This window comes from Enhydra lutris, unplaced genomic scaffold, assembly GCF_002288905.1.
Source record: "Enhydra lutris kenyoni isolate GAN:26980312 unplaced genomic scaffold, ASM228890v2 scaffoldscaffold1, whole genome shotgun sequence".
Classification (NCBI taxonomy): domain Eukaryota; kingdom Metazoa; phylum Chordata; class Mammalia; order Carnivora; family Mustelidae; genus Enhydra; species Enhydra lutris.
Genome location: NW_019154085.1, coordinates 62,303,790 through 62,329,927, shown reverse-complemented (window position 1 = coordinate 62,329,927; position 26,138 = coordinate 62,303,790). Strand labels below are relative to the sequence as shown.

The following is a 26,138-nucleotide window of genomic DNA, read 5'->3' as shown; positions in this document are numbered from 1 at the left end:
ATTAGGCAAGATGAGAACTCACAGGCTATATAAGTAATGGGGAAAATAGTACTTCTGTCCTTGCCATGTAATGTCATGGCATATTCCAAATGTTAACCATGCCCCCTTTTTCCAGATTCTGATTCATTAACAAATATTAGCTTTGTATTTGTATTTGTTGGTTTCATATAGTTTTAGAAGCTTATGTTAATATCAAAGCATACAGATATGTGTATATGTGCCTGGAAAACTGAATTGAACTACATAAATCTATTTTTCTGTAGTTATTTATATAAAGCTTAGGTCTTTAAAATCAAATCATACAATAGTAAGATTCAAGATAAAAATGTCAACTATAATAGGAAAAGTCAGTCAAGAATAGAATGTGTGGAAAATGTTTTGCCTCAGAGCAACAATTTGTGTTGTCAGTAGATGTTTTGGTGAAGGTTACTTAGCTTCTCTGTTCCTGTTCTTCATTTATTTTAAGTGCAGGGAGTTGACTAATTGTCAAATCCAATATATGCCTTTTAATTAGCATCTTCAAAATTCCTCTTTTGGCATCTATGTAACTGTTCTGACTTCATTGTCTAATTTTCCTCTCCTTAAAAACTGGTAGTCACAGGAGTCCTGCCTTTTCATCTTTCCAGTTTTTCCTAGACAGTGTACTTCATATTCTTATTTTCAGTTTCAACCAGTGACTCTTTAATCAACATTTTCCCAGCCCAGACAGCTTTCCGATTCTCAGACCCATATTTTAATTACATACCCAGCTGTCTCACAGATATCTCAAACTAAATGAATTCCAAACAGAATTTATTATCATGCCCTACAACCCTCTCTACTTCTCTGTTGGGTTAATGACATCTTGTGGCTTAAACCATTCTGGGATTGAGCGTGACCTCATATGTCTTCATCAAGCCACATATCAAAACATCATAAAATGTCGTTGATTTTCTAATTTTGCACTGAATACAGTCCTCTGGCTATGGTTTGTTTTCTAATTTATTGATGGCCTACTCTCTTCCAGGCATTGTGTTCACCTTCCAAGAGGATTTTCTCATTTAATATCACATTAACTCTATGAAGTATGCGCTATCATTGTTCTTATTATGCAGACAGAGAAACTGAAGATTATGAAGGATAAAAAAAAAAAAAACCAAAAAAAAAAAAAAAAACCAAAAAAAAAAAAAACCTACCCAAGGTCACACTGCTAGAGAGTAGCAGACCCAGGGCTTGAATACAGTTCTGATTGCCAGGTCTAGGCCCTTAAATAGTACAGCTATAGTCACATTTCCTCGTCCTCTCCTTTAGACTCCTGTTGTCCATCTGTTTCCTTCTAGGGAAGTCCTCAAAGGGTGGTTTGTGGACAACTGGGGGTTCCTAAGTCCCTTTCAGGGGGACAGTAAGTCAAAACTATTTTCCTAATACTAATCCTAAGAAGATCTTTGCCTTTCTCGCTGATGGCACAAAAGTCATGGAGTGAAACAGTTCATGCCTTAGTAGGAAGCAAGGGAGTGGCATCATTCTGTAGGGTGAATCCTTGTTTTCTTCACCACCACACACTTTCAGTAAGAAAAAAGTGCCAGTTCACATAAGAATGTCTTTGATGAAGCAGTAAATATTATTCATTATATTAAATCTTGACCTAAGGAACATCTGTTTTTAATATTCTGTATGATGAAACTGGAAAAATACATGAAGCATTTCTGCTGTGCACTACAGTACCATGGCTGTCTCAAGGAAAAGCACCTGCGTGATTGTGTGAGTCAGGAGGTGAAAGAGCCACTTTTTCTTTTGTTCATGGAACACCATTTTCACTTGAAAGAAGAACTGACAAACTATGGAAAAGCCTGTCACTTCAGGAAAAGCAAATGACAGCATTTGTTGTCGATGTTAAAATTGGAGCTTTCAAGTGGAAATTGGAATTTTGGAAAACTTCTACCTGCTGCTGGGAACTAGACAGCCTCCCAATATATTATGACTTTTCTCATGAGATCAATGGTGATATTAACACATGTGATCTTTGAATGTTAATGAAATTTGTCAAAGTTGGGGAAATCTGCAAAACACTGTGCCAATATTTTCCAAATGATCCATGCATGAAGGCACAAAATCCATCCAAGAGGCAAAATCAATACAAGTTCCTGATACAGATTCCATACTGAAACTAATACAAAAATTATCATTTGTAGAGTTCTCGTGTGTATCAAAGAATATTCACAAGTGCCTGAAAAGACAAGTAAAATACTCCTTCCTTTTTCAGTTACATATATATTTTAGGAGGATTTTCTTCATGTACTTCAATCAAAACAACATATCTCAACAGATTGAACTTGGAACCCGATAAGAGATTCTGGCTGCATTCCATTATGCCAGACAGTAAAGAGATTTGCCCAAATTTAAAATAAATTCCTTCTTTTCACACCATTTTTAAAATTTGTGATAATATAGTTATTTTTATTAAAAATACATTTTATATGTAGACATACAAGGGCTTATTATTACATTAATAAAAGTTATAAAATCTTCTAATTTTTAATACGGTAAATATGAATAGATAAGTTGCCTATAAATAAAAGCTCTTTGACATTGTAATTTTAAGAGTATAAAAAGGTCCTGAAACCAAAATGTTTGAACCATTGTTCTAGGATCAGCCCACCTGTTTACCCTTCATTACTGCCACTCTTTCTTCTAATCTTCAAGTTAATTCCATCACTCCTATCCATGGCTTATGAAGTGTGCTCTATAGAGCTCTAAGGAGACCTTTGGTGATTATATCCTGCCAGTATTTCAGTCCTTGCTCTTAGCAATCCCTTTTGAGCAGGTTGTTCTCTACCCATAATGAACTTCTTTTTTTTTTTAATTTTTAAAAATTAATATATAATGTATTATTAGCCCCAGGGGTACAGGTCTGTGAATTGCCAGGTTCCGTAGAACTTCTTAGTTATTCCCAGGCCCTCCCTGCTTTTTCCCATGCGTATACTGTCTCCTAGTCTAACATGTTTCTACTGATAGGTCTTTGTCCCAACTTTGTCCGAACTACTACCACCACATTAGTTGGTCAAATCCCAACCAGTCTAATAAAATTTCCTCAGGGAAATACCCTGATTTCCCTTCCTATCCTTACCTGGGCAGAACAAATTGCTCCCATTTATGGAACTCAGACAATAACCAGCAGTACATAATTGTATTATAATTATTTGTGTCCACATCTCTTACTCTGGATTGTCAGCTCCTTAAAAGCAGGGACCATGGGTGTTAATCCAAACATAGTATTGATACACAGTAGTCCCTCAATAAATATTTCTCAAATAAATGATCCTTATCCTTCCAGGTTTAAAATTCTATGGTCCATCCTATAATAGGATTTTTTGAACTACAGTATTCTTATTGATTAAGAGAGGGATGCATTTCCTTTACTCATCCACATTCACAGACACACTTTGGTTTTTAATCAAAGAGATCACCTCCTTAGTCTTTTTTTATCTTTTTTGTCCTTGTAAGGAGAGTTCTGGAGAAAATCTGGCATATTAAATTTGATGTATTTTAATAAATTATAATGCATATATATTCATTAATAATATATATCCCACACCAAGGCATCAGTAGGAATTAATTTTTTAAAAGTCTGCTCTAATAGGAATATAAAATTATGTAAGAGGTCTATATAATAGGCTTGCAAAGAATAAGAAGGAAGGGGGAAAAATTAAAATAGAACTGCCATGGAACTATGAGATGTTTCTAAAAAGCAAAGCTGCAGAAGAAGCCATGAGAAGCTCCCCTCACTGTGATTTTTTAATGTCTCAACCTATCCAAAATATTGGGCAAACCTTAGTTCACCTTAAAGGAAAAGCCAAGAGTCTGGAACTGGCCTACCTTTTCAGGATTTAGAGACAATAGTGTGGCAGTTTCAAAGAGACTTCTTTACCTCTTTTTGACTAAGACTCAAATTCTTTGTTCTAATCCTTGATAAGTGAATAGGAAGGTAAAAAATTATTTCTGTTTAAATATGTTTTTACAATTTTTTGATACCTTGCTCCATGTCATCTCAAAGAAATCAAAGTAATCTATACAGATTATTAAAATAGCTCATTAGATATTTTTAACCTAATTTCATTTTAAAAGTTAGGAATTAGGAAACTCCAGTTAAATGAGTATGATTGGTTATTTCTTTACAGCAAAGTGTTGTCACATATTGGTAAGGTATTTCAATGACACTGAGGTTGAAGGGAGTTAAATGTCATAAGCAAACTGTTAGTTACAGCCTCAATATGAACCCAGAACTCAGATTCTGATTGCTGCATGTTTTTCATTCCATTGTTAATAAAGAAACAAAAATTAGTTTAACTAAATGCTCAAATACAAAAGTAACCTTTTTTTCCTCCCATAAGAAAGCAACCATGTTTCATAGAAATGTCTTAAGATAGCTTTGTCATGCTGTTGCATTTTTTTTCTCACCATAGCACATACCCTCCCTAACGTCCATCACCCAGCCACCATATCTCTCCCATTCCCCCCCAGTCCAGCAACGCTCAGTTTGTTTCCTGAGATTTCATTTTCATTTAGCACTTGGTAAGAACCAAATCCATTCAGTTGATGAAAGGTGATGAGAGATAGGTGGATTACACATCTCTGGGTATTTAAGGCTTGCAGTTAATGTGCAAACTCCTTCCACATTCAAAAGTATAAATGCGATTATCCCATACAGCTTAGTGCTGGGTTATGTGAACATCAAAATGGCCATAAAATGGCTAAAAATTTTAATTCTAGTTTGTGCCATCTGCCATGAATTTGGAAGGTACAAATTAAATAGCTGAATTAGAAGGTTTGAGAATACTTTTTCAATTTTAATATAAAATGAACCAACTAATTTATTTTGTGCCTTCTAAATTCATTTGGTAGGGTACAAAACAAAACAAAACAAAGCAGCCCCACCCCACCATAAATCAGAAGTTATTTTTCAGAGCTAGTGGCAAAAATGACATGGCTTTCTGATATCTGATATTTTATAACTTACTTGGAATATACTTTCATAGTAGCAAAAAATACAGCAATGTCATATTATAAATACTAATTCAATGAAAAGACACAACTATTAAAAATACTTTAGTCATTGGAATAGACCAGGGAACTAGTAATTCAGATATAAACTCAAAAAACTTATATAATAATCTATAATCATTTTTAGTCTCTATCATTTTTCTTACATTGCTATAAAATCTAGAGTTCCTCACTCTCTGTAAGCTTAGTATATCCATGAAATAAACAGCTAAGAATTAAAAGGTCATTTAGGGATAAACTACTATGGAGACCAGAATAAGTGTGGGAGCAGAGATGAGGTGGGTGGTTGGGATAGGGAGAATGTCACAGATGACTTTGATGATTACCCCGATGTCATGGTTGTAGACTGTTCTATAAGGGACTGATGTACTCACTGTATTTTGTTGTTACTGTTTCTTTTTTCTATCCTAATTTTTTAAATGTGATTTTTGGCACAATGCAAAATAAAGTTAACTGTTAACTTAGATTTCCAAATACAAGAAAAATACAATAATCTAGCTTGGATTTCTGGCATTTTTGACAGTTCTGTCACATTTCTAGCAGATTTTTTTTTTTCCCTTTCCTGGAGAATTAAGCAGGTGTCTGCCTTCTTTCCTTTCTAATCCCAGGCAGTTGCTTGGCATGGGTGAATATGACCCTGTACTCTGTACTTCCTAGCCCACTCCAGGAGCTCACTGGTCAGCTGTGGTTCCACCAAATAAGGGCCTTACTTAAAGGAGAGTGGCTTGAATTGTGAGAATGCCTGAAATCACAACAGAGGAAATACTGAAGGAACGAAAGATAATTAGATTATGATAGATGACACCAACACAGTGCACTAATCCCAAAACGATTCTAGACACTTAATGTAAATTAATTCATTTATTCCTTATGATAACCTGGGAGGTCAGTTCTCATAGCATCCCCATTTTATAAATGGACACTGAAGCACTGAGGGGTTACATTCTGCAAAGTCATACAGCTCATCAGTGACAGAGCCAGGGTTAAGAACAGGGGCAGTCTAGCTCCATAGTCCATGCTTCCAACCACTACACCAAATGGAAGATTCAGAAAGAATATGAAAAGTGTCTTAGAGTAGTTGAGTAACAGCAGACTGGAAAAGGAAATACATTCTGCATTGCCTCAGAAGATGCTTCAGAAGGATCCAAGGTGAGAAGCTGAAAGGAAATAGTTTTGGGGGTACTTGGGTGGCTCAGTCAGCTAAGCATCTGTCTTTGGCTCAGGTCATGATCTCAGGATCCTGGGATGGAGCCTCACGTCAGGCTCTCTACTTAGCGGGGAGTCTCCTTCTCCCTCTCCTCTTGCTCCTTCCCCCGGTTCATGCTTTCTCTCTCTCTCTCTCTCTTTCAAATAAATAAAATCTTTGAAAAAAAAAGAAGAAAAGAAAATAGTTTTGACTTCTCTGTCGCTACTGACGGTCAGGCTTTATTTGGATAACCAATGCTCACTGATGATGATGGTGACAACCAGAACAGCAGTTGGATTAGGCAAAACTTCTTTTCTTATTCTGAGATTTTAGGAGTCAGGCATATACCAGTGTATTTCTTTATTTGGAGAGCTAGTAAGATGTGATAAAAGGTGTGAGGGTGGGGAATGATGGGTCCTTAAGTAATTTCACTGACAAGCATTACTGACATTACTCTTTTTACCAAAGTATACTATAATATGTTTTGGTTCAAAGGTCTCAGACCAGACTTTGATAGACTTATAAAACTAGTTTATTGAACATTAGACTGGATAATGATGCTTCCGGGTTAAAATTTGTAGTGCAGCCCTAAGATGTTTATACTTTTAAAAAGTCACCAGAAGAATCCCCAAAGGAACATTGTAAAATGTTTATACTGCATACTGAGAAAGAAAAGAAGTCTATGCATTGAAGAAGAGAAGTTTTTTCCCACCAAAAATAAATATTCATTTATTAATATACTACCAAAGAAATTGCTAGAAGAAACATTAAATGACATCTTGGCTGATTTTCTTAATCCCTCTCACTCACTTGCTTTCCTATCTCTCATGCATTTTTTTCCCTTGGTAGGCAATTCTTATGCAAGAAGCTAAACGTAATTAAATGTGCAGGATGAAAAGATGGCACAGGCACTGCTGGTACCCCCGGGGCCTGAAAGCTTCCGCCTTTTTACTAGAGAATCTCTTGCTGCTATCGAAAAACGTGCCACAGAAGAGAAAGCCAAAAAGCCCAAGAGAGAACAAGACAATGATGACGAGAACAAACCAAAGCCAAATAGTGACTTGGAAGCTGGGAAGAACCTTCCATTTATTTACGGAGACATTCCTCCAGAGATGGTGTCAGAGCCCTTGGAGGACCTGGACCCCTACTATATCAATAAGAAAGTGAGTGTGGATTTTATACTTTCAAAAGTTAAGTTATATTTCCAAATTTAAGTCTTTAAACATTAATGTTAATATACTTTTCTCTGGCTCATATACATACTGCATCGTAAGTTTTCTACTGTTAAAGACTTTGTACTTTTTATTTCCACTTACTTTTAAGCACAGTAGCCAAAGTCAAGATTTGGCTACAGTGAAGAGATATGATAGATAAACAAATGCTTTCTACAATTTCACAGTAACTGAAATAGTCAAAATGAAAATTGATACTTACAAAGCAAAATATGTTATCACTGACATATTTCAGCACATGGTAGACAACAGAAGAAGAGTCATGTAAAAGAAGAGTTATGGGCATATGTACTTCTTATTTTTTAGTTATTAATTGTCTTGAAGTTTGCTCACAAGAGATTTGTATTCTAGAGGATAATAATCTTACTTAGCATCCTCCTATAAGAAGATAATACATTGACAAGCACAGTCACACCTACTCAGCGAAAAAAATGTCAAGAACAAAACACAAAAACCCCTCAAGTTTTCTCTATCTACATATGACTTTAATCAAGTTATGACTATGCCTTCCTAATGCTATAATAACAATATAATTCTGTCGGAATTAACTAGTTTTTGAAGTTAAACCAGCTGTGCAGAGTTTTATAGCAAATATTTTTTTCTTAAATGGATGATAGATACTGCACCATCTAATTGGGTATTTTGGCATTTTATAACACACAATTTATATTTCACATTCATAAGCATAAAAAAAAGGTCTATATAGAAACTAGAGATAAATAAATATCACCATAAATTGATAGTTTGTGGTTTAAAGAAGATACTGAATGCCTTTATTAATCAGATCCAGTCCTTTTAGAAAGAATAGCTAAGGAAATTGCATTCTCTAAGCACTATGTGATTTAATCTTATAAGATCAGTGATGGGTAAAGAACCTGACAGTTAACCATCCAAAGGTGGAACTAGCCCTATTGCCCTCAAGGAGGGCTTCTCAAACTTGCATGTGTATACACATCATCTGAGGATCTTGTTAAGATACAGATTCAGATTCCAGAGTTCTGTGGGGCCAGAGATCCTGCATCTCTAACAAGTACTGGGGTGAGACTCCTTCTGCTATAATACACGGGCCATACTTGGAGGAACAAGCTCTAAAATGCTTTCTATAAGTCATAAAATAAACTTAAATAGTTAAACAGGCCCTTTCTTTTTCCTTTGAAACTAGTTTCATGAAAGTGGCATTTAATTCTGATTCACACATTTTTGAAAGTCATTTGTTCCAGTACTCTACTATAGAAGTGATAAGGAAAATTTTGAAAATTTGAAATTTAGTTACTGTTACTGTTATACATGATGATGACAGTGAGACCTCCCCCCAGAAACTAGAATAAAATTCTCCTTAAAATTACTGATTCAAAGTATATATTTGCAAAGATGTCTTTAAGAGACAGGGATATGCTCACTCTGACATACTTAGAAGTATTAGCTACTAAAAGAAAGGAAGTATCCTTAGGAAAGGAAATTGGTAAGATTAAGGGGTGGGGAGAATAAAAGAGACAAACACTGGCATTTTCCAAAGGAAACAGGTCTTTAGAGTAGCCCTGAAAGCATTTTCCTCCCCAAATCAAGGCTATTTCATTGTAGACGAGCTACACGGGGCTACCTAACAGAGGTGTCATTAAACATTGTGCAGCATTTGATTAAGTCGGCTTGTTTGGACTCCACCCTCTGCAAAGAACCTTCTTATTATAATTTGTCTTCCCACAGATCTGCCTGAAAGGAAAGAAAATGCTGGTTATGCCACTGCAATTATTTCAGTCCATGTGACAGTAATACATCTCATTGTAAATAAGTAGATTGGCATTCTGATTTTGTATGTGAGGCTTTCAGGCTTGGTTACTGTGAGTCCGCTGCTAAGAAACAGAATTGTTCTGTGTATGCTAACAAAGTCAGTTTTTATGGCCTTCCTGTCTGAGAACCAGACTTGGACCTTGATTTATTCCTAGTGGCCATGGCCCATCTTGCGAGACATCTAGACTATTCACTTTTTACTGGTGGTGCACTGCCTTTCTTTATGAAGTACCTATAAAAATGAAGACTGAGATACTATTGAAGAAAAAGGTAGTTTGTGATTGTTAGGATTGAAGGAGCTAACGTTAAGAAGCTAATGGAAAAGTTCTGGAATTAAAAACATGGTATGAAGTTTATGTTAATTATTTGAATAACGCAGGTAAAAGGCACTTCAAAACTGTAAAGCATTACGTAACAGTTTGTTGCCATTAATTATGATATATTTTACATACCTAATTTAATCAGATAATCAGATGAGCCACCTCACAATGCATTTCAATGGTGTTTAAATTGACCAGGTAACAACTGAGGAATAGTGACGCTGATAATCATAAGAAGCTAACGTTTGTTGTGTTCCTACTTTGTTGGGCACTGTTTCAGTGCTTTAAGTGTCATAATTCATTTAATATTCCAAGAACCAGTCAAGCAGTACTATATTAGCCTCATTTTACACACAGGAGGTCAAGCCCAGAGAGGTTAAGTAACTTGCCCAAGTCACACTCCGTAAGTGGTGAATTCAGGGATTGAAGCCAGGCAGTCAGAACTCTTAAGCACTAAGCAAAATTATATATGGCATTTATTAATAAAATGAAAGAAAACGTTAAAAAATTGGTTGTATGCTGTTTTGAATTCTCTATTTGATAATGTCCTATTCGCAGATATAAAGCTTACTCTTGCCTCAAATAGTAAACATTTTAGTGAACCTGTAAGATGTATATTCATCTGGGAAAAAGCAAGCAGCATTCCAAAGTGAACAACAACTAGTTAGACATACTTACATTATAACATTCATCACCTTAGTACTAATAGGTAATAATTTTTTTAAGTCACATCATTATTTATCATTACTTGAAGACCAGATTTTGGACTTGACACTATTTATCCCTCCTCCAATTATCTGTCACTCTCTCCAGTAATTTTCAGTTTATGCCCATCTCTCAATAACCTGAGTCCCAAACTTCAAGTGTCTTCCTTGTAATTATTTCACTATACAGGATATTAGTATTTTATTCTTCATTTCTCAGAACTCAAGGTTTTGTGTTAGGTGGTGTTCACCAGAAATAAACTTGAAATTGTGCTCTTAAGGCCTGCTCTGTTCCAGAACCTGCAAATTCAATGAAGATGCCCTTGACATGTCATTTTTAATCCCATTAGTTCCATGAAGGCTAAGGCTAATCTTTCGGGAGAGCAGAGGATTTCATGTTTAAAGGGACATTTCACTCCTGTCACTCTGTTTTTGGAGATTTTTCAAAATAAATTCCTCTCCTAGCTTTACAAGTGGTAACTGCTTTTTCAGGGAAACTGCCTCAGAATGAGTAAACGCACTTTTAATTATTGTGAAGTTTACATCATTGAATGCCTAAATGTATCTAGATTGTTTGTAATATTAAATGATCTAATCCTGTGAATTCAAGAAAGTCCTTTAATGCATTTGTGCTTCGAGGGCAGTTTTCCTAATATCCAAAATCCCTTATGGATGATCTCAATGCTCATAAAAAAGTTTACTTGCCCTCCTCGTAGAATTGTTCAACTTTATAGATTGCTATTCATGGAAAATGGTTGGTTAGGTAATGTTTGGCTCCATGGTCTTGAATACAAAAGGGTAATGTATGGAGAAATTGTTTTCTCTGTCCTTTATACTCAAAATATAAGTTTTTCTGTCTACCTATTCAAACACTACCATGTTGTCAGTGAACATGATTGTAGGGGATACAGACCTTAGTTTAAGAGTAAAAACATATTATTAAGCAAATGGATGTACTGATGTCTTAAAGGTAAATGGCATCTTAAAGGTAAGCCTGCCCTTAATTAAAACAAGTGTTTATTTACAAACCACACTATTAAGTACTGTGGGGAAAAATGGAGAAAAAGTAGATTAAGGCTTTTATGCTCAATAGGTTCCAACAACTTCTAACCTAGTCCTCAGTGGAGTGAACCCTACATGTAAATTGCTACTTGACTGTAATTAAAAGCAACATGCCAATGTGTGCAAATTAATATACTAAGACTTACTGGTAAAGGGAAACAATTAGAAGTGATCAGAAGGCAGTGATTTATCTGGAAAGGCATGATGGAGGAGGTGATTTTGATAACTGAGGACATTTTTGAAAGTAGGTCTTTTCAAACCTGGCTGCATATTAAAATTACCAGAGGAAATTTTAAAAATAATACCCATGGGGCGCCTGGGTGGCTCAGTGGGTTAAACCTCTGCCTTCGGCTCAGGTCATGATCTCAGGGTCCTGGGATCGAGTCCCACATCGGGCTCTCTGCTCAGTGGGGAGCCTGCTTCCTTCTCTCTCTCTGCCTGCCTCTCTGCTACTTGTGATCTCTCTCTGTGTGTCAAATAAAATCTTTAAATAATAATAATAATAATAATAATACCCATGTCTATGCCCATCCTCCAGAAATTCTGACTCAATTGGTTTTGTGTGGGACCCAAATATTGGCAAATTTAAAATCACCTCAAGAGAATCAAATATACAGAGAGGACTAAGAACTTTGATTAAATAGTTGGTAGGACCTCATTGTCAGGCCTGTTATGGACCTGAAATGGGGGGAGTTTATATTAGATGACCTCTCAGGTACCTCCTTCTTCTAGGATTTTATGACACATTTTCAGAATCAGAGGGCGAAGCTGACAGGTTGTGAGTTAAATTGACAGGTGGACAGTCAATTTGTTGGAGAAGAGACGGCTTAGTGGGAAAAACTAAAAGTTGATCCTGGAGAGATGTGGTGGGTAATCACTGAGTAACATGGCTTAAATGTTAAATTGATGGTTACAGGTTTCAGGTCATAGAATTTTAGCTACAGAATGCCCTTTGAAATGATGTATTGAAGGCTAATTCTCAATGCAGCTTTCCCTTCTTAGTATTACCAGCAGATCTACAGAATCAGCAAAACCAGGTTACTCAGCCTGTTTGAACATTTTAAAGTAGGACAACTTCCATAGGGAAAATAGAGAGGATTCATAAACTTTAGAGTTCAAAGACTTGAAATAATTAAAATAAAAAAGATTATTTTTGTAGCAATATGTACAGAATAATCTGAAAAAGTTACTAAAACTGGAGACAGATGGTAAGCTTTAAATAAAATTGGAATCTGTAAAGTTACAATTTGATAAAAAAAATTTGTGTAGGATCATCAGTTTATATCAGAAAGTTGGAACTCTAGAGACAAATTAGGTAATAGTAAATCATATGTTTACTATGTTAAGTCAGGCGAGAAACATCTAACATGTTTATAGTTACAATAAACCAATTTGTTTAAACAAACAAGTTTGAACAAACAAATCAGGTAAAAAGTTCTTCATCTGTTTAAGCTCTTCAAGTAAGCCACATGTCTAATCTAGTAATTTTTTTCATATTTTCTTTTTCAGACTTTTATAGTATTGAATAAAGGGAAGGCAATTTTCCGATTCAGTGCCACCTCTGCCTTGTATATTTTAACTCCGCTAAACCCTGTTAGGAAAATTGCTATTAAGATTTTGGTACATTCATATCCTTTTCATGTGATTGAATGCTGGTACTTGATTTTATAGAAAATGTCATTCTTTTATACATATTTTTATATATTTATATTTTACGTATATTGTGTTATATATTATATATAATTTCTTTAATATTAATTGTGACATTGTTATTTAATCCTTTCTCACTGATTTTTCTGCCACTTATTAAAATATTAGTATAGAATGACTATTATGATCCTAGAAGTAAAAATGAACTATATTAGTGAATGTGTAAATGAAACATACTGTGTAGAAGGAACAACAGCAAATCTACTTCACACTTTTATTATCCTCCAGACCACACATAATTATTGCTAAAGAAACATAGTCTATTGTGGTTAGTATTATTATCCATATTACCAAATATTCTTACTTTTATGCCTTGATTGGTTCTGTATCTTCAGCACCTGGATCTGTCCATCCTTCTTTTACTAAATATTTATTAAACTATATATGTGCCTAAATATCTAATATATATTTAAAAATAACTGAACTTAAGACTACTTACAATGATAGTCAAAAACCATCAAACAAGGACAGAATAGGTGTGGATTTCAACAAATTCTCCAATAGGTAATGATAAAATAGAAAGGTATTCAGAGGCTGTGTCTAAGAACGGACATTTTTTATTTTTTTTTAAGTTTTTTATTTAAGTTCCTGTTAGTTTAACATACAGTGTAATATTAGTATCAAGTGTACCATTTAGTGATTCAACACTTCCATACTGTACCCAGTGCTCATCACTAGTGCACTCCCTAATCCCCGTCATCTATTTAACCCACCCCCCACTCACCTCCCCTCTGGTAACCATCAGTTTGTTCTCTGTAGATAAGAGTCTATTTCTTGGTTTGCCTCTTTTTCCTCCTATGATCATTGGTTTTGTTTCTTAAATTCCACCTATGAGTGAAATCATATGGTATTTGTTCTTCTCTGATTGACTTGATTCAATTAGCATTATATCCTCTAGCTCCATCCATGGTGTTGTAAATGGCAAGATTTCAATCTTTTTTAAGGCTGAGTAATATTCGCACACGCGCGTGCGTGTGTTTGTGTGTGTACACACACACCACATCTTTACTCATTCCTCGGTTGATGGACATTTGGGCTCTTTCCATAATTTGACTATTGTAGATAATGCTGTTATAAATACTGGGGTGCATGCATCCCTTTGAATTAGTATTTTTGTATTCTTTGGACAAGTGCCTAGTAGTACAATTGCTGGATTGTAGGGTAGTTCTATTTTTAACTTTTTGAGGAGCCTCCATATTGTCTTTCAGAGCAGCTGTATGTTTGCATTCCTACCAACAGTGTAAAAGCGTTCCTCTTTCTCTACATCCTTGCCAACATCATTTGTTTCTTGTGAGAAGTTATCATTTTTTTTTCTTTTTCAAATTTTTATTTAAATTCTAGTTAGTTAACATACAGTGTAATACTGGTTTCAGGGGAGTTTAGTGATTCATCACTTACAGGAAGCTCCAATGCTCAACACAAATGCCCTCCTTAAAACCCCTCATCCATCTAGCCCATTCCCCGCGCACCTCCTATAGTTAAGAGTCTCTTATGGTTTTTTTCCCTCTTTTTCCCCCCTCCCTTATGTTCATCTCTTTTGTTTCTTAAGTTCCACATATGAGTGAAATCATATGGTATTTGTCTTTCTCTGACTGACTTATTTCGGTTAGCACAATACACTCTAGTTCCATCCACGTCATTGCAAATGGCAAGATTTTTTTCTTTTTGATGGCTAATATTCCATTGTGTGTGTGTGTGTGTGTGTATACATACCACATCTTCTTTATCCATTCATCAGCTGATAGACATTTGGGCTCTTTCTATAATTTGGTTATTGTTGAGAATGCTGTTATAAACATCATGGTGTGTGTGCCCCCTTTGAATCAGTATTTTTTTTTTAATCCTTTGGGTAAATACCCTGTAGTGCAATTACTGGGTCATAGGGTAGTTCTATTTGTAACTTTCTGAGGAACCTCCATACTGTTTTCCAGAGTGGCTGCACCAGTTTGCATTCTCATCAAGAGTATAAGAGGGTCCCCTTTTTCTACATCCTCACCAACAACTGTTGTTTCTTGTGTTGTTAATTTTAGCCATTCTGACAGGTGTGAGGTGATATCTCATTATAGTTTTGATTTGTATTTCCTTGATGATGAGTGATGTCAAACATCTTTTCATGTGTCTTTTGGCCATCTGTATGTCTTCTTTGGAAAAAGTCTATTCATATCTTCTGCCCATTTTTTAATTACATTATTTGCTTTTTGGGTGTTGAGTTTTATAAGTTCTTTATATATTTTAGATACTAATTCTTTATCATATACATCATTTGCAAATAATCTCCCATCTGTAGGCTGCCTTTTAGTTTTGTTGACTATTTCCTTTGCTGTGCAGAAGCTTTTTATTTTGATGAAGTCTCAATAGTTTATTATTGCTTTTGTTTCCCTTGCTTCAGGAGACATCTAGTAAGAAGTTGCTATGGCTAATGTCAAGGAGACTACTGCCTGTGTTCTCCTCTAGATTTTAACGGTTTCCTGTCTCACATTTAGGTCTTTAATCAAGAATGGGAATTTTATACAGATAGATTCAAAATAGCCTCATTAAAAAAAAAAAAACTAAAAGAGAGACAAAAGACTGGTTAACCTAGAGATAGGGTAAATAGGACCGAACTTTTCATTTGAATTCTTTTCATTCTATGGTTTGATATTAGCAAGCATTTATATTTTTAAATTAAAGATTTACCCCCAAAATAACCATAATATTCATTAGAGTGAGGTCTGATTGAGATCCTAATAGAAATTAATTACAGCTAATTCTCAGGAAGTTTTCAAAACAGCACTCATCTGTTTAGGAACAATGTGGACTAGATACAGAAGGATATCTAGATGGTCCATTAAGTTCTCCCACAGTCTAAAGAGAAAATAAAAAGTTAGAAAACAATATTAACTTATGAGCAAAAAAATTCTCTCTTCCTTTACTCTTATAAAACACTGAAAGAATGAGTCACATCACAATAAGATTATTAAAAGTAACTGATTACAGTACAATTCTCAATCAATGTAATCCTTGAATATACTGGGGTATTCTTTCTCGGGTTTTTATATTGCATTCATTAATGTTTTATCAGTCAATGGTGATTTTAAATTATATCTGAAGTTTGTACTTCAGATGTAATAACATTTATACTTTTCACACTTTTATTTTACACCTACATTGTGAACTTACTAAAGAATGGTCATTTCTCCTTGCAGTGCTATTTCACATAACTAATTGGAATGCAAAATTCCCATTGCTTGAAACAGAGATCTCTTTCCATTAAATTCAGTTCTGTGAAGTTTTACATTTCATGTAAAATGAAAAAGAGTAGACCAAGGATGTATGACAGGCTTTGAAGCTTCTTATTACTTTTGCCATTGTTTTAAAACAAATAAGACATATTTCACAGTAACTTTGATAATTTTTTTTGGTATTGGGTTGTTTGTAAATGGTCTTGATAATATACTAGCATTTATTCCTTAACTATAATCTACTTTATTCAGCATGCTTATCATGTGCACTATTTTGACCAACTGTGTATTTATGACCTTGAGTAACCCTCCAGACTGGACGAAGAATGTAGAGTAAGTAGGAATGACTTCTTCGAATGAGAAATGCACATTCAAATTACCTAGCTTTGCCTTATGGTTATGGTCTGACTTAAGTTTTACACGTTTCTGGAGTCAGGCTAAAAACTTCTAAGAAAGAGTTATTTCCATAACATGAAAGAACATAAGGGAAGTTCTTTGGGGGAGCTTCTCTTCTATGAGGTAAGTATTCTTTCCAAAAAATGCATGATAGTATCTGTTTAAGAAAGGTTGTAAAGAGTAAATACACTAGCTGGTAAACTAAACCAATCATTTAGCATAAAAGTTAAAATTCAATAATAGGTATGCATTTTAGATTTTTTTTTTTAAAATGACCATTTTGGGCACCTGAGTGGCTTAGTGGGTTAAGCACCCAGCTCTTGATTTCAGCCCAAGTCATGATCTCAAGGAGCTTATGCAGAGCCCCACATCAAGCTCTGCACTCAGCAGGAAGTCGGCTCGTGGATTCTCTCTCTCTCAAATAAATAAATATTTAAAAGAAACAACAAAGCCATTTGAGTAATATGAAGAATAAAATTATTTTATGCTGGTATATTACTATTATTGTTATATTCCCATAAAACAGATTTAGGTGTTTAGCATAATATTATTATAGTAGGTATTTTGGTTATATGTTATATCATTATAGTTGGGAAAATACATTTAGGTGTTTAAGTAACTTAGATATTTAGTTATACTTAGATATGTAGTTTATTCAGACACAGCATGTGTGCTAAAACACCATAGATGTGTTCCATAAAAGAAATAAAACATCTCTACAAAATCATAGCTCAAAAAATAATAGGGCTTAAGGGGAAAACATGATTAAGAGCAGATCACTCAAAACTTAGGAAACTTTGTAATTAAAACACTAATAAAAACCATACAATCCCAATAAAAATACTGGCCAAGTGAAAGCTCTATAGACATTTGTACTTAAAATCATAGCCAGAAACTCCTTTGCAGTCTCACAACCAGGTTGTGGCCTTTCTGCCTTAAAACGAAGACCTGGGGACATTTCTATCATGTCATCAAACTATTTGATGTATTATTTTAATACAAAGGAAAAGGTCTAAGCACAATATTTCTTGGGCATTAAACTAGCCCCTGCTTCCACTAAAGAAGACTCTTATATGTCTGCATTAGTACTTAGGTCTCCCTTTAATGCTAAAGATGTTTTATTTAAATGTAAGGATAAAAATGCCATTAATTGATTCAAAACATCAATGTGCTGAGGAAATTTTTGCATTAACTAACATAATTTCTCCATTATAACAGCATTATTTCCCAAGTTTTCTTTCACATGTGAGATTATTCATGACAGAGAAACATATTATTTAATGAAACAGAAGGTGTTTATGTTATGTAGGTTATTTATGTATTGTATAATACAATGATAACATTTGGTAAAAAAAGGTTTTTAGTATGTTCTTTTTATTGTTATATTTTTTAAAAGTAATATCTAATAGGAGATAAGTTATTACAACAAATATTGCCACTTCTATATATTTTTATAGACTTCTATTGGGGATTTAATGCACTATTCTAAGCCATCATTTGTCAGTTTAACACATTAAAGATTTTTTTTATAGTAGCTTGGAAATGTTCCTTAGAAATAATTTTAGTAGAGAATCCAGTTCTTATGCTGAGGTAAGCAATTTAACAGAATTCTTTGTTATCATTTATAATTTGTGGATTAACAAATGGACATACCTATATAAAGCCAATCTATATCTACTCTTCCTAGAAGAAATTACTGAAACATTTAAACATGTACAAATCACATTTATTTGTATAATATTATTAAAAGAAAGGTAAAGAGGACATTTGAATATTATTACTTGAATATGCACGTCTCTCTCTTTTCTTTCTTGGAGGCGGCAAAAGGGAGGGGTTAAGGGAAAGGGAGAGAATCTTAAGCAGGCTCCACATTCAGCACAGAGCCCAATGTGGGCTTAATCTCATGGTCTCATGAGCAGAAATCAAGAGTTAGGTGCTTAATTGACTGAGCCAACCATGTCCCTCAGCAAGTTTCTCTTTTTAAGGTCATTTTTAGAGATAACTATATCCATTATGAAAATGGTCTTATGCGTACAAAAGGTTTTGACTTCGTTTGGTGGGAAAACTTTGTACAATTATTAGGGTCATTTATCACTTGACAGCAAAGTAGCAGGAAAACAACCAAAATTAGTGGTTATAGCCTGTAAGCCAAACCAAATAAACAAGAGTGCAAAGAAGATAGAAATCAGTTATGACATGAAAACAGGTCACTGATAGCATAAACAGTCCTGGTACAAAGAGGCGATATGCACAGAATAGGCTGAGGACCACATGGTATAGTGAGGGTCATGTTATGAAAGGTAGGCACAGATCTACAGACATCATAATTACAGGAAAAAAAAAAACTGGGTGACATGGACAGAATCAACAGTATGATCAGAAGCCTAGTGAGGCAGAGGTAAGAAAGATCAAGGTCCCCTCGATTCTCACTTACTTGTTTTATCTAGTTTGCTAATAGGCACTTCTGAACACCTGTTCTGGGCAAAGCTCTGTCTCACATGTTAAGCTCCAGGACACTCTTCCTTGGATAGGTATCCACAAAAACAGGGTAGGGACTTTAATATTAGATAACTTAGAATTGCCTAAGCATAGACCATAGGGCATTAACCATTAATGTGATAAATAAAACATACATTGAGCTGTCTCTTATGGCTTTTCACAAGATAGCTCTCTCTGAAAGGCAATGTCATGGTGATTATGTGTAATGTACAAAGGTCCAAACTAAAACACAAGTAAATATAAGCTTGGCATTGTAAATTATATCTTTTTCTAAAGAGGTCAGCTACTTCATAATAAGTAAAAATAGCAATTAAATTTATTCCTCAAAAAATCAGCTGACTTATTTTAAAAAGGAGGAGGGGTGTTCTTAGGAAAACTTGATGTGAAGATCTCTACGTAGATTTTCCTCTTATTTCTTTGTTCCCTCATCTGAGAGAAATTTCTGCAGAAAACAATGCAGAAATAACTCTCCTAACTTTATTCACATATAAAATACTAGTAGGTGGGAAATACAATTAATTTTAATAAGAGTAAATCAAATCTTTGTAGCTGGGGTGAAATAATCTGAAGGATAATCTAAAATAGCACTTTTTAAAAGAACACAATGTTGAAAAACAAGTACTCTTTCTCAACTGTTTTTGGAAGAAATAGAGAATATTGTCAACACTCGAAGGAGAGAGGGCTAAATATGCACTATATATCAAACAGTAAATGGAAAAGCCTTTCACCATTTTGGAGGCTGAAATTTGAATGTGAGCATGTTTAAATGATTTGGCTCAATTGTATAGAATTGGTAGCTGATGCAGATAAGAATCAGAAATTTGCTTTTGCTCTGAGCTTCGGTAATTTGTAAATGCACATATATAAAATACTAATAAATTATAATTTTCCTTGTATAGATATATATGAGAGAAGCAGTTTAAAACTATATGCCTGACCCTTAAAGATAAAAAGGGGAAGCATATTTTCTAGGTTAGATATGTGAAATATGCCTAAAAATAATTCTAATCATTAATAAATTTGAATGGAGTATTTTATTATAAATAAATAAATCCAAGAAATTTTTACCTATAGAGCTGTATTGTCTAACAAGTGAGACACTAGCCACATGTGAAACCTGAAATTTGGTTAGTCTTAGTTGTTGAAATAATATTTTAGCTACGTTGGTTTAAATAAAATATAATATGAAAATTAAACTCAACTGTTTTTCCTTACTTTTTTGTTTGGTTACTGAAAATTTGAAGACTACATATTTAGCTGGTATTATATTTTAATCAAACAGTGTTGCTCTAGAGGGCCAAGCTTGATGATTATCCATAAAACACATGAAATTATTATTCTAAAGTCTAAATAGTTAAACAAGACCAGATTCTTTGGGGAAGATACTATCTCTTCACTTTAACCCCTTACTCAGGCTTACGAAATTAATTAAACTAGTCAAGTCTCTGTAAATAGAAATAGGAAATAGGATTTTAGCAAATAAAAAAAAAAAAACACAAAAGGATACATTTGCCATATTTGAAACCATTTGTATTAACAGCTCAAATGAAACTGTTAATTTTTATTTGGATGCTCTTCCTAGGTACACATTCACTGGAATCTACACCTTTGAGTCACTTATAAAAATCTTGGCAAGAGGGTTTTGCTTAGAAGATTTTACATTCCTTCGTGATCCATGGAACTGGCTGGATTTCAGTGTCATTGTGATGGCGTGAGTATTTTTGAAAAGTTGTTAAGCTCAAAGGAATGAAAACAGTTGTAGCACAAACCAAGTGGTTGTGACATATTTTAAATGCAGAGTTTGCTTATTAGCCAAATTAACTATACACCTCATATATTTTGAGAATACACATTACAATACATACAGTAAGGTAAATCTATCTGGTAAAGGAGCAATAAACAATTACTGTCATGCCATATTGTCTTCCATTTCATCAAAATGAAGTATTCATTGAGCATGATACCTCAACTATACTTTGATTTCTTACAAACCTGTTCCTATTAGTGAAAATTTCATTGAAATAAGGCAACAAAATTTTATTCCTTAAAAGCAGCTTTCAGGATATGGCACCCTGAAGTCTGTAGCAAGTCCATTTGTTAAACTCAAGGGGCTCTATACACCAAGCCCAAATTTCATTCTTTATTTAGTATAAACTTTGTAAAAACTATCAGTAACTCTGATTTAATTCTACAGGTATGTAACAGAATTTGTAAGCCTAGGCAATGTTTCAGCCCTTCGAACTTTCAGAGTCTTGAGAGCTCTGAAAACTATTTCTGTAATTCCAGGTAAGAAACTGGTATAAGAAGATAGGCTCCTTGTATCTCCAACTTTTCTTGTGTATTATTGTGTTGTGTGTGAACTCCCTATTACAGATACGTGACAGAGTTTGTGGACCTGGGCAATGTCTCAGCGCTGAGAACATTCAGAGTTCTCCGAGCACTGAAAACAATTTCAGTCATTCCAGGTGAGAGATAGGTTAAACACTGGGGCTGACTTTAAATGCACTGTAATAATATTTAGGTTCAAATCACACTTGGATCATTAGACTTGTTTATTATTCTTGTTTGTCAACTTCAAGAATGCCAAATGATGTTTCAAAGCAGTTCAGTTCCTAAAATTTTAGAAATTACACGCTTATTTGTAAAGTCAGCCTTTGAGTTTAACAGAGAATTGCATGAGTTGTCTATAAAAATACTAGTTTTGTGCACATGTGTGCACTCTCTCTCTCATGCTTTCTCTCTCTTTTTGCATTTATGATGTCAAGTTTTCTCTTCTACGATATGGAAAAAGCTTTGCTACCATGCCTTTACAAACTTAGTTGGGTTTTACCATTCACTGCAGATCTATTCTGAAAATAGATCTCCTTTTATAAAGGAGAAAAGATTATTCTTGAACAGCATGGCTTAGGATATTTAATACTTTAAATTCTTTTCTCCTCTGAATTATTGCTACTTGGAGGCTGGTGTAAGAATGGGTTGGAGGGAGGTGCCTCAAGAAACTCAATCTGAAATGAAAAATAACTGCAAGTTCTTTAGATGTTCATGACAACACATTAAACCACACACAAAAAAGCTTCCCGCCTAGATATTTACACTTCCATTTTAAATCTCCAGAAAGCATACTATTCATAAATAAAATCTGCTTTTCATCCATCTCCCAAACCATCTGGCTATCCATAAAGCTTTCGTGTCTAAATAGCCAAGCAACCATTTACAGGAAAAGATAATGTGTGTGACTAAAAAGATATTGCAGATTATGACACTCTTCTTTGGATGACCTACTTTGTCTCTCCTCAGGTTTAAAGACCATTGTAGGGGCCCTAATCCAGTCCGTGAAGAAGCTCTCCGACGTCATGATCCTGACTGTGTTCTGTCTGAGCGTGTTTGCTCTAATTGGTCTGCAGCTGTTCATGGGCAACCTGAGGAATAAATGTTTGCAATGGCCCCCAAGCGATTCTGCTTTTGAAACCAACACCACATCCTACTTTAATGGCACAATGGATTCCAATGGGATATTTGTTAATATAACAATGAGTACATTTAACTGGAAGGACTATATTGAAGATGACAGTAAGAAATATTGCTACATTGTTAACCTTAGTGTTGCTGAATGAATTTTCAACTATAAATAGCTAAGACTGTGGGCTTGAAACCATCTCTGTAAATACACTTCATTTTGTCATCCACTTTAGAAATAACTGAGATAGTCAAACTCTCATTTATTCCTAATGTCAGTAGGACAGATATGAAATGAAATAGTTTATTCTTTATATTAATAGGTCACTTTTATGTTTTGGATGGACAAAAGGACCCTCTACTCTGTGGAAATGGCTCAGATGCGGGGTAAGAAACATAATTTTTATGTTGGAACACTTTGAGAAAAATCAGATGGGAAAAATACAAGGGTATTCTTACATATATGTAATAATGATGCTACCTACTTAGGAAGTACCTTCTCTGTGTTAGAGGGCTGCTATCAGTTCTAAACTTGTGGTCACTAAAATCACCCCTCTGGGTAAGGACATTTTCTCCAGAATTTCATAGTTAAGATGTACCTGATTTTTACCCCAAAGTGTGAAGACCCATAGTCTGTCTTTTTTGTAAACTCATTAGAGCTGTTTAATAAATACAGGGAACATTTTGATTGATGTGGATATGTTCTGATATAATAAGTTTTGCTGTGGCTGGAAAAAATCCAGAATATAACATGATCTTCAGCAGTTGGGAAACTATTTTTGAGAGAGTTAGGTATTCTTGAAATAGCATGAAAACCCCGTGTGCAAAAAAGCCAAGGGATAGATATATGTCAAAGGCACATGTAGGTCTGAATCTGCATGCCTAATAGTTATTTTTGGTCACATTCTACAATAAGAGACACTTTAGTGTCTTAGTCATCCTGCTGGTCACTCATAATTAACATATTTTCCCAAGAGTATTATAAATTGATTTTAGGTCAGGGTGTAATATTTTTGGAAGCCAAGGACAGCAATAGTTGTTGACTCTTAAACCACAGAATTTACACAGAAGAATTTTGAGTCATCCTAGAAAATGGGAAACTCATGTAGCCATAAAGATCCAGGAGTATTATTGAAAATGTATATCAGTCCTGGAGATAGTGTTTTGGTGGGGGGGGATTGTTTTCCTGATATTTTCCCTAACCTTTGTTAGGAGAATGTAGTGAATAAGAGCAATAATTCTAGAGTTCATATATATCTGGATTCAAATCCCTAACTCCACCATTTACAAACTCTGACTTTAGAAAAGTGTGTTCTAAGCTCTCTTTATCTGAGTTTATTTATTTCCAAAATGTCGAGAGTAATATTATCTCTTAGGGTTGTTCTGGTGATTAATTACTTAATACACATAAGCACTTGGTTTAGCACCTGGTCCACCATAAGTGTGTATTGCATTTTAGGTATTATTTTTTATTATTAATAGTTAATCTAAAAGCCTGACAAATTTTTGGATAAGGCTGGAAGATGCATACTTTATCATTATTAAACCATAAAAATCACTTCTATTTATTGAGTACTTAGTATGGGTTAGGTGATTTACATGATAAAATTAATAGCCACTCTTGTTAAATATCAAATAAAATTCTAAAGAAATCTACCCATTTTGAAGAATTCTTACAAGTATACAGTAATCAAAACAGTATGGTACTGGGGAAGGAGAAGATAAATAGATCAATGGAAGAGAACAGACACCCCATCCCAAGAAAAGTAGACCTACACAAATGTAATCAACTAATTTTTGACAGACAAAAATTCAATTCAGTGGAGATAGGAAAGTTTTTGAACAAATCATGCTGGAGCAATTGGAAATCCATATGCAAAGAAATGAACCTAGATACAGATCTCACACCTTACACAAGAACTAACTCAAAATCAACCATAGATCTAAATGTAAAATGCAAAACCATAAAACTTGTTTAAGAAAGTAAAAAGTAAAATCTACATGACTAAGATTTGGTGATAAGTTTTAAACAACCCAATTCAGGAAAGAAAAAATTGATAAGCTGAACTTAAGTAAAGTTAAAAACTTCCGCTCTGCAGAGACACTATAAAGGGAATGAAAAAAACCCGCCATAGTTGGGAGAAAATGTTGGCAAAATATTTATCTGAAAAAAGACTTGTAGCCAGACTATACAAGGCACTCTTAAAACTCAACAACAACAAAAAACAAATAACTCAATTTAAAAATGGGCAAAAATCTGGACACCCTACAAAAGAATATATACAGATGGCTAATAAGGATATATAAAGATGCCAAACATCATTTGTCATTAGGGAGTTGAAAACTAAAACAACAATGAATTACTACTCCATACCTATTAGAATGGCTAAAATCCAAAGAAACTAGTAATACCAACTGCTGGTGAGGATGCAGAACAACAAGAATTTTCATTAAATGCTGGTGGGAATGCAAAATAGTGCAACCATTTTGGAAGGACAATTTGGCAGTTTCTTGCAAAATTAATACAGTTTAACCATATGATCCAGCAATTTGCCTACTAGATATTTAGCCAATTAACTTGAACATGCATGTGAGTATTTATAACAGTTGTATTCATAATCATAAGAAACTGGAAACAATCAAGATGTCCCACAACAGGTGAATGGATAACAGTGATGTATTCATCCAATGAAATATTATTCAGTGATAAAAAGAAAATGAGCTATCAAGCCACAAATAGACATTGATGAACCTTAAATACATATTAATACATGAAAAGAAAAGAAGCCCATCTGAACCTGTATTTGTCTGATTCAAATTACATGACATTCTGAAAAAAATAAACAGTAGAAATGATTAAAAAAAAATCAGTGTTTTTCAAGGGTTCAAGGTAGGAGGTTGACTGGGTGATGGGGGATTCTTTAGGGTGGAGAAACTTCTGTATGATTCTGTATTGATGAGCATTAAGCATTTGTCAAAACTCATAGAACTTAACAGCACAAAGAGTTAACAATGTATGCAAAAAAACAACAACAACAAAAAAAAAAAACAAGAAAACCCCACAACATTGTATGGTTGGAATATCCCCAGTTGAAATACAGAATGCAACAAAGGGATACAAAATTATTTATAATGAATAAGATAACCTTACTGAAGGAGTATGAGAATAAGTGTTGATCTAAACCACTTTGGAAATGAGTGGAGTCTATAAGGCAAAGGAAACAAACAAACAAACAAACACAACTGTACTCTAGTTGATAAAGTTTTCTTCCCATGCTAGTATGGATTAACAATCCTGAAACAACTAAGCATGTATGCTAGTATTGAACAATTAAGCATAAATAGTAGATGATAGAAGCCAGTCACTTTTGGACTAAGAAGTTACAGATAAGCAAAGGTGGGAGTCTAGAATGGTATCATGGTAATGAAATAGGGTTGGAGACAGTATGACTTCCTGTTTAGCTTAATAGAGGCACAAATATTTACATATACATACACATATTCATATACATATATACACATAC

The 26,138-nt window shown here is 34.3% G+C and overlaps 1 protein-coding gene across 11 annotated transcripts in view; it reads left to right on the top strand.

Annotated features, from left to right (window-relative positions):
• Window positions 1-7,125: 7,125 nt before the first annotated feature.
• LOC111144135 (sodium voltage-gated channel alpha subunit 3) overlaps window positions 7,126-26,138 on the top strand; it is a 78,119-nt gene continuing 59,106 nt past the window's right edge. For 6 of the 11 annotated variants that reach the window (XM_022505549.1, XM_022504760.1, XM_022501056.1 and 3 more), the window contains exons 1-7: window positions 7,126-7,389; window positions 12,842-12,960; window positions 16,507-16,596; window positions 20,741-20,869; window positions 21,532-21,623; window positions 22,456-22,728; window positions 22,938-23,001. In XM_022505549.1, coding sequence (XP_022361257.1) covers window positions 7,126-7,389; window positions 12,842-12,960; window positions 16,507-16,596; window positions 20,741-20,869; window positions 21,532-21,623; window positions 22,456-22,728; window positions 22,938-23,001 — 1,031 coding nt within the window. Of the gene's footprint in view, window positions 7,390-12,841; window positions 12,961-16,506; window positions 16,597-20,740; window positions 20,870-21,352; window positions 21,445-21,531; window positions 21,624-22,455; window positions 22,729-22,937; window positions 23,002-26,138 lie in introns of all 11 variants that reach the window. The other 5 variants (XM_022506253.1, XM_022501831.1, XM_022500220.1 and 2 more) reach the window with 3 other exon arrangements.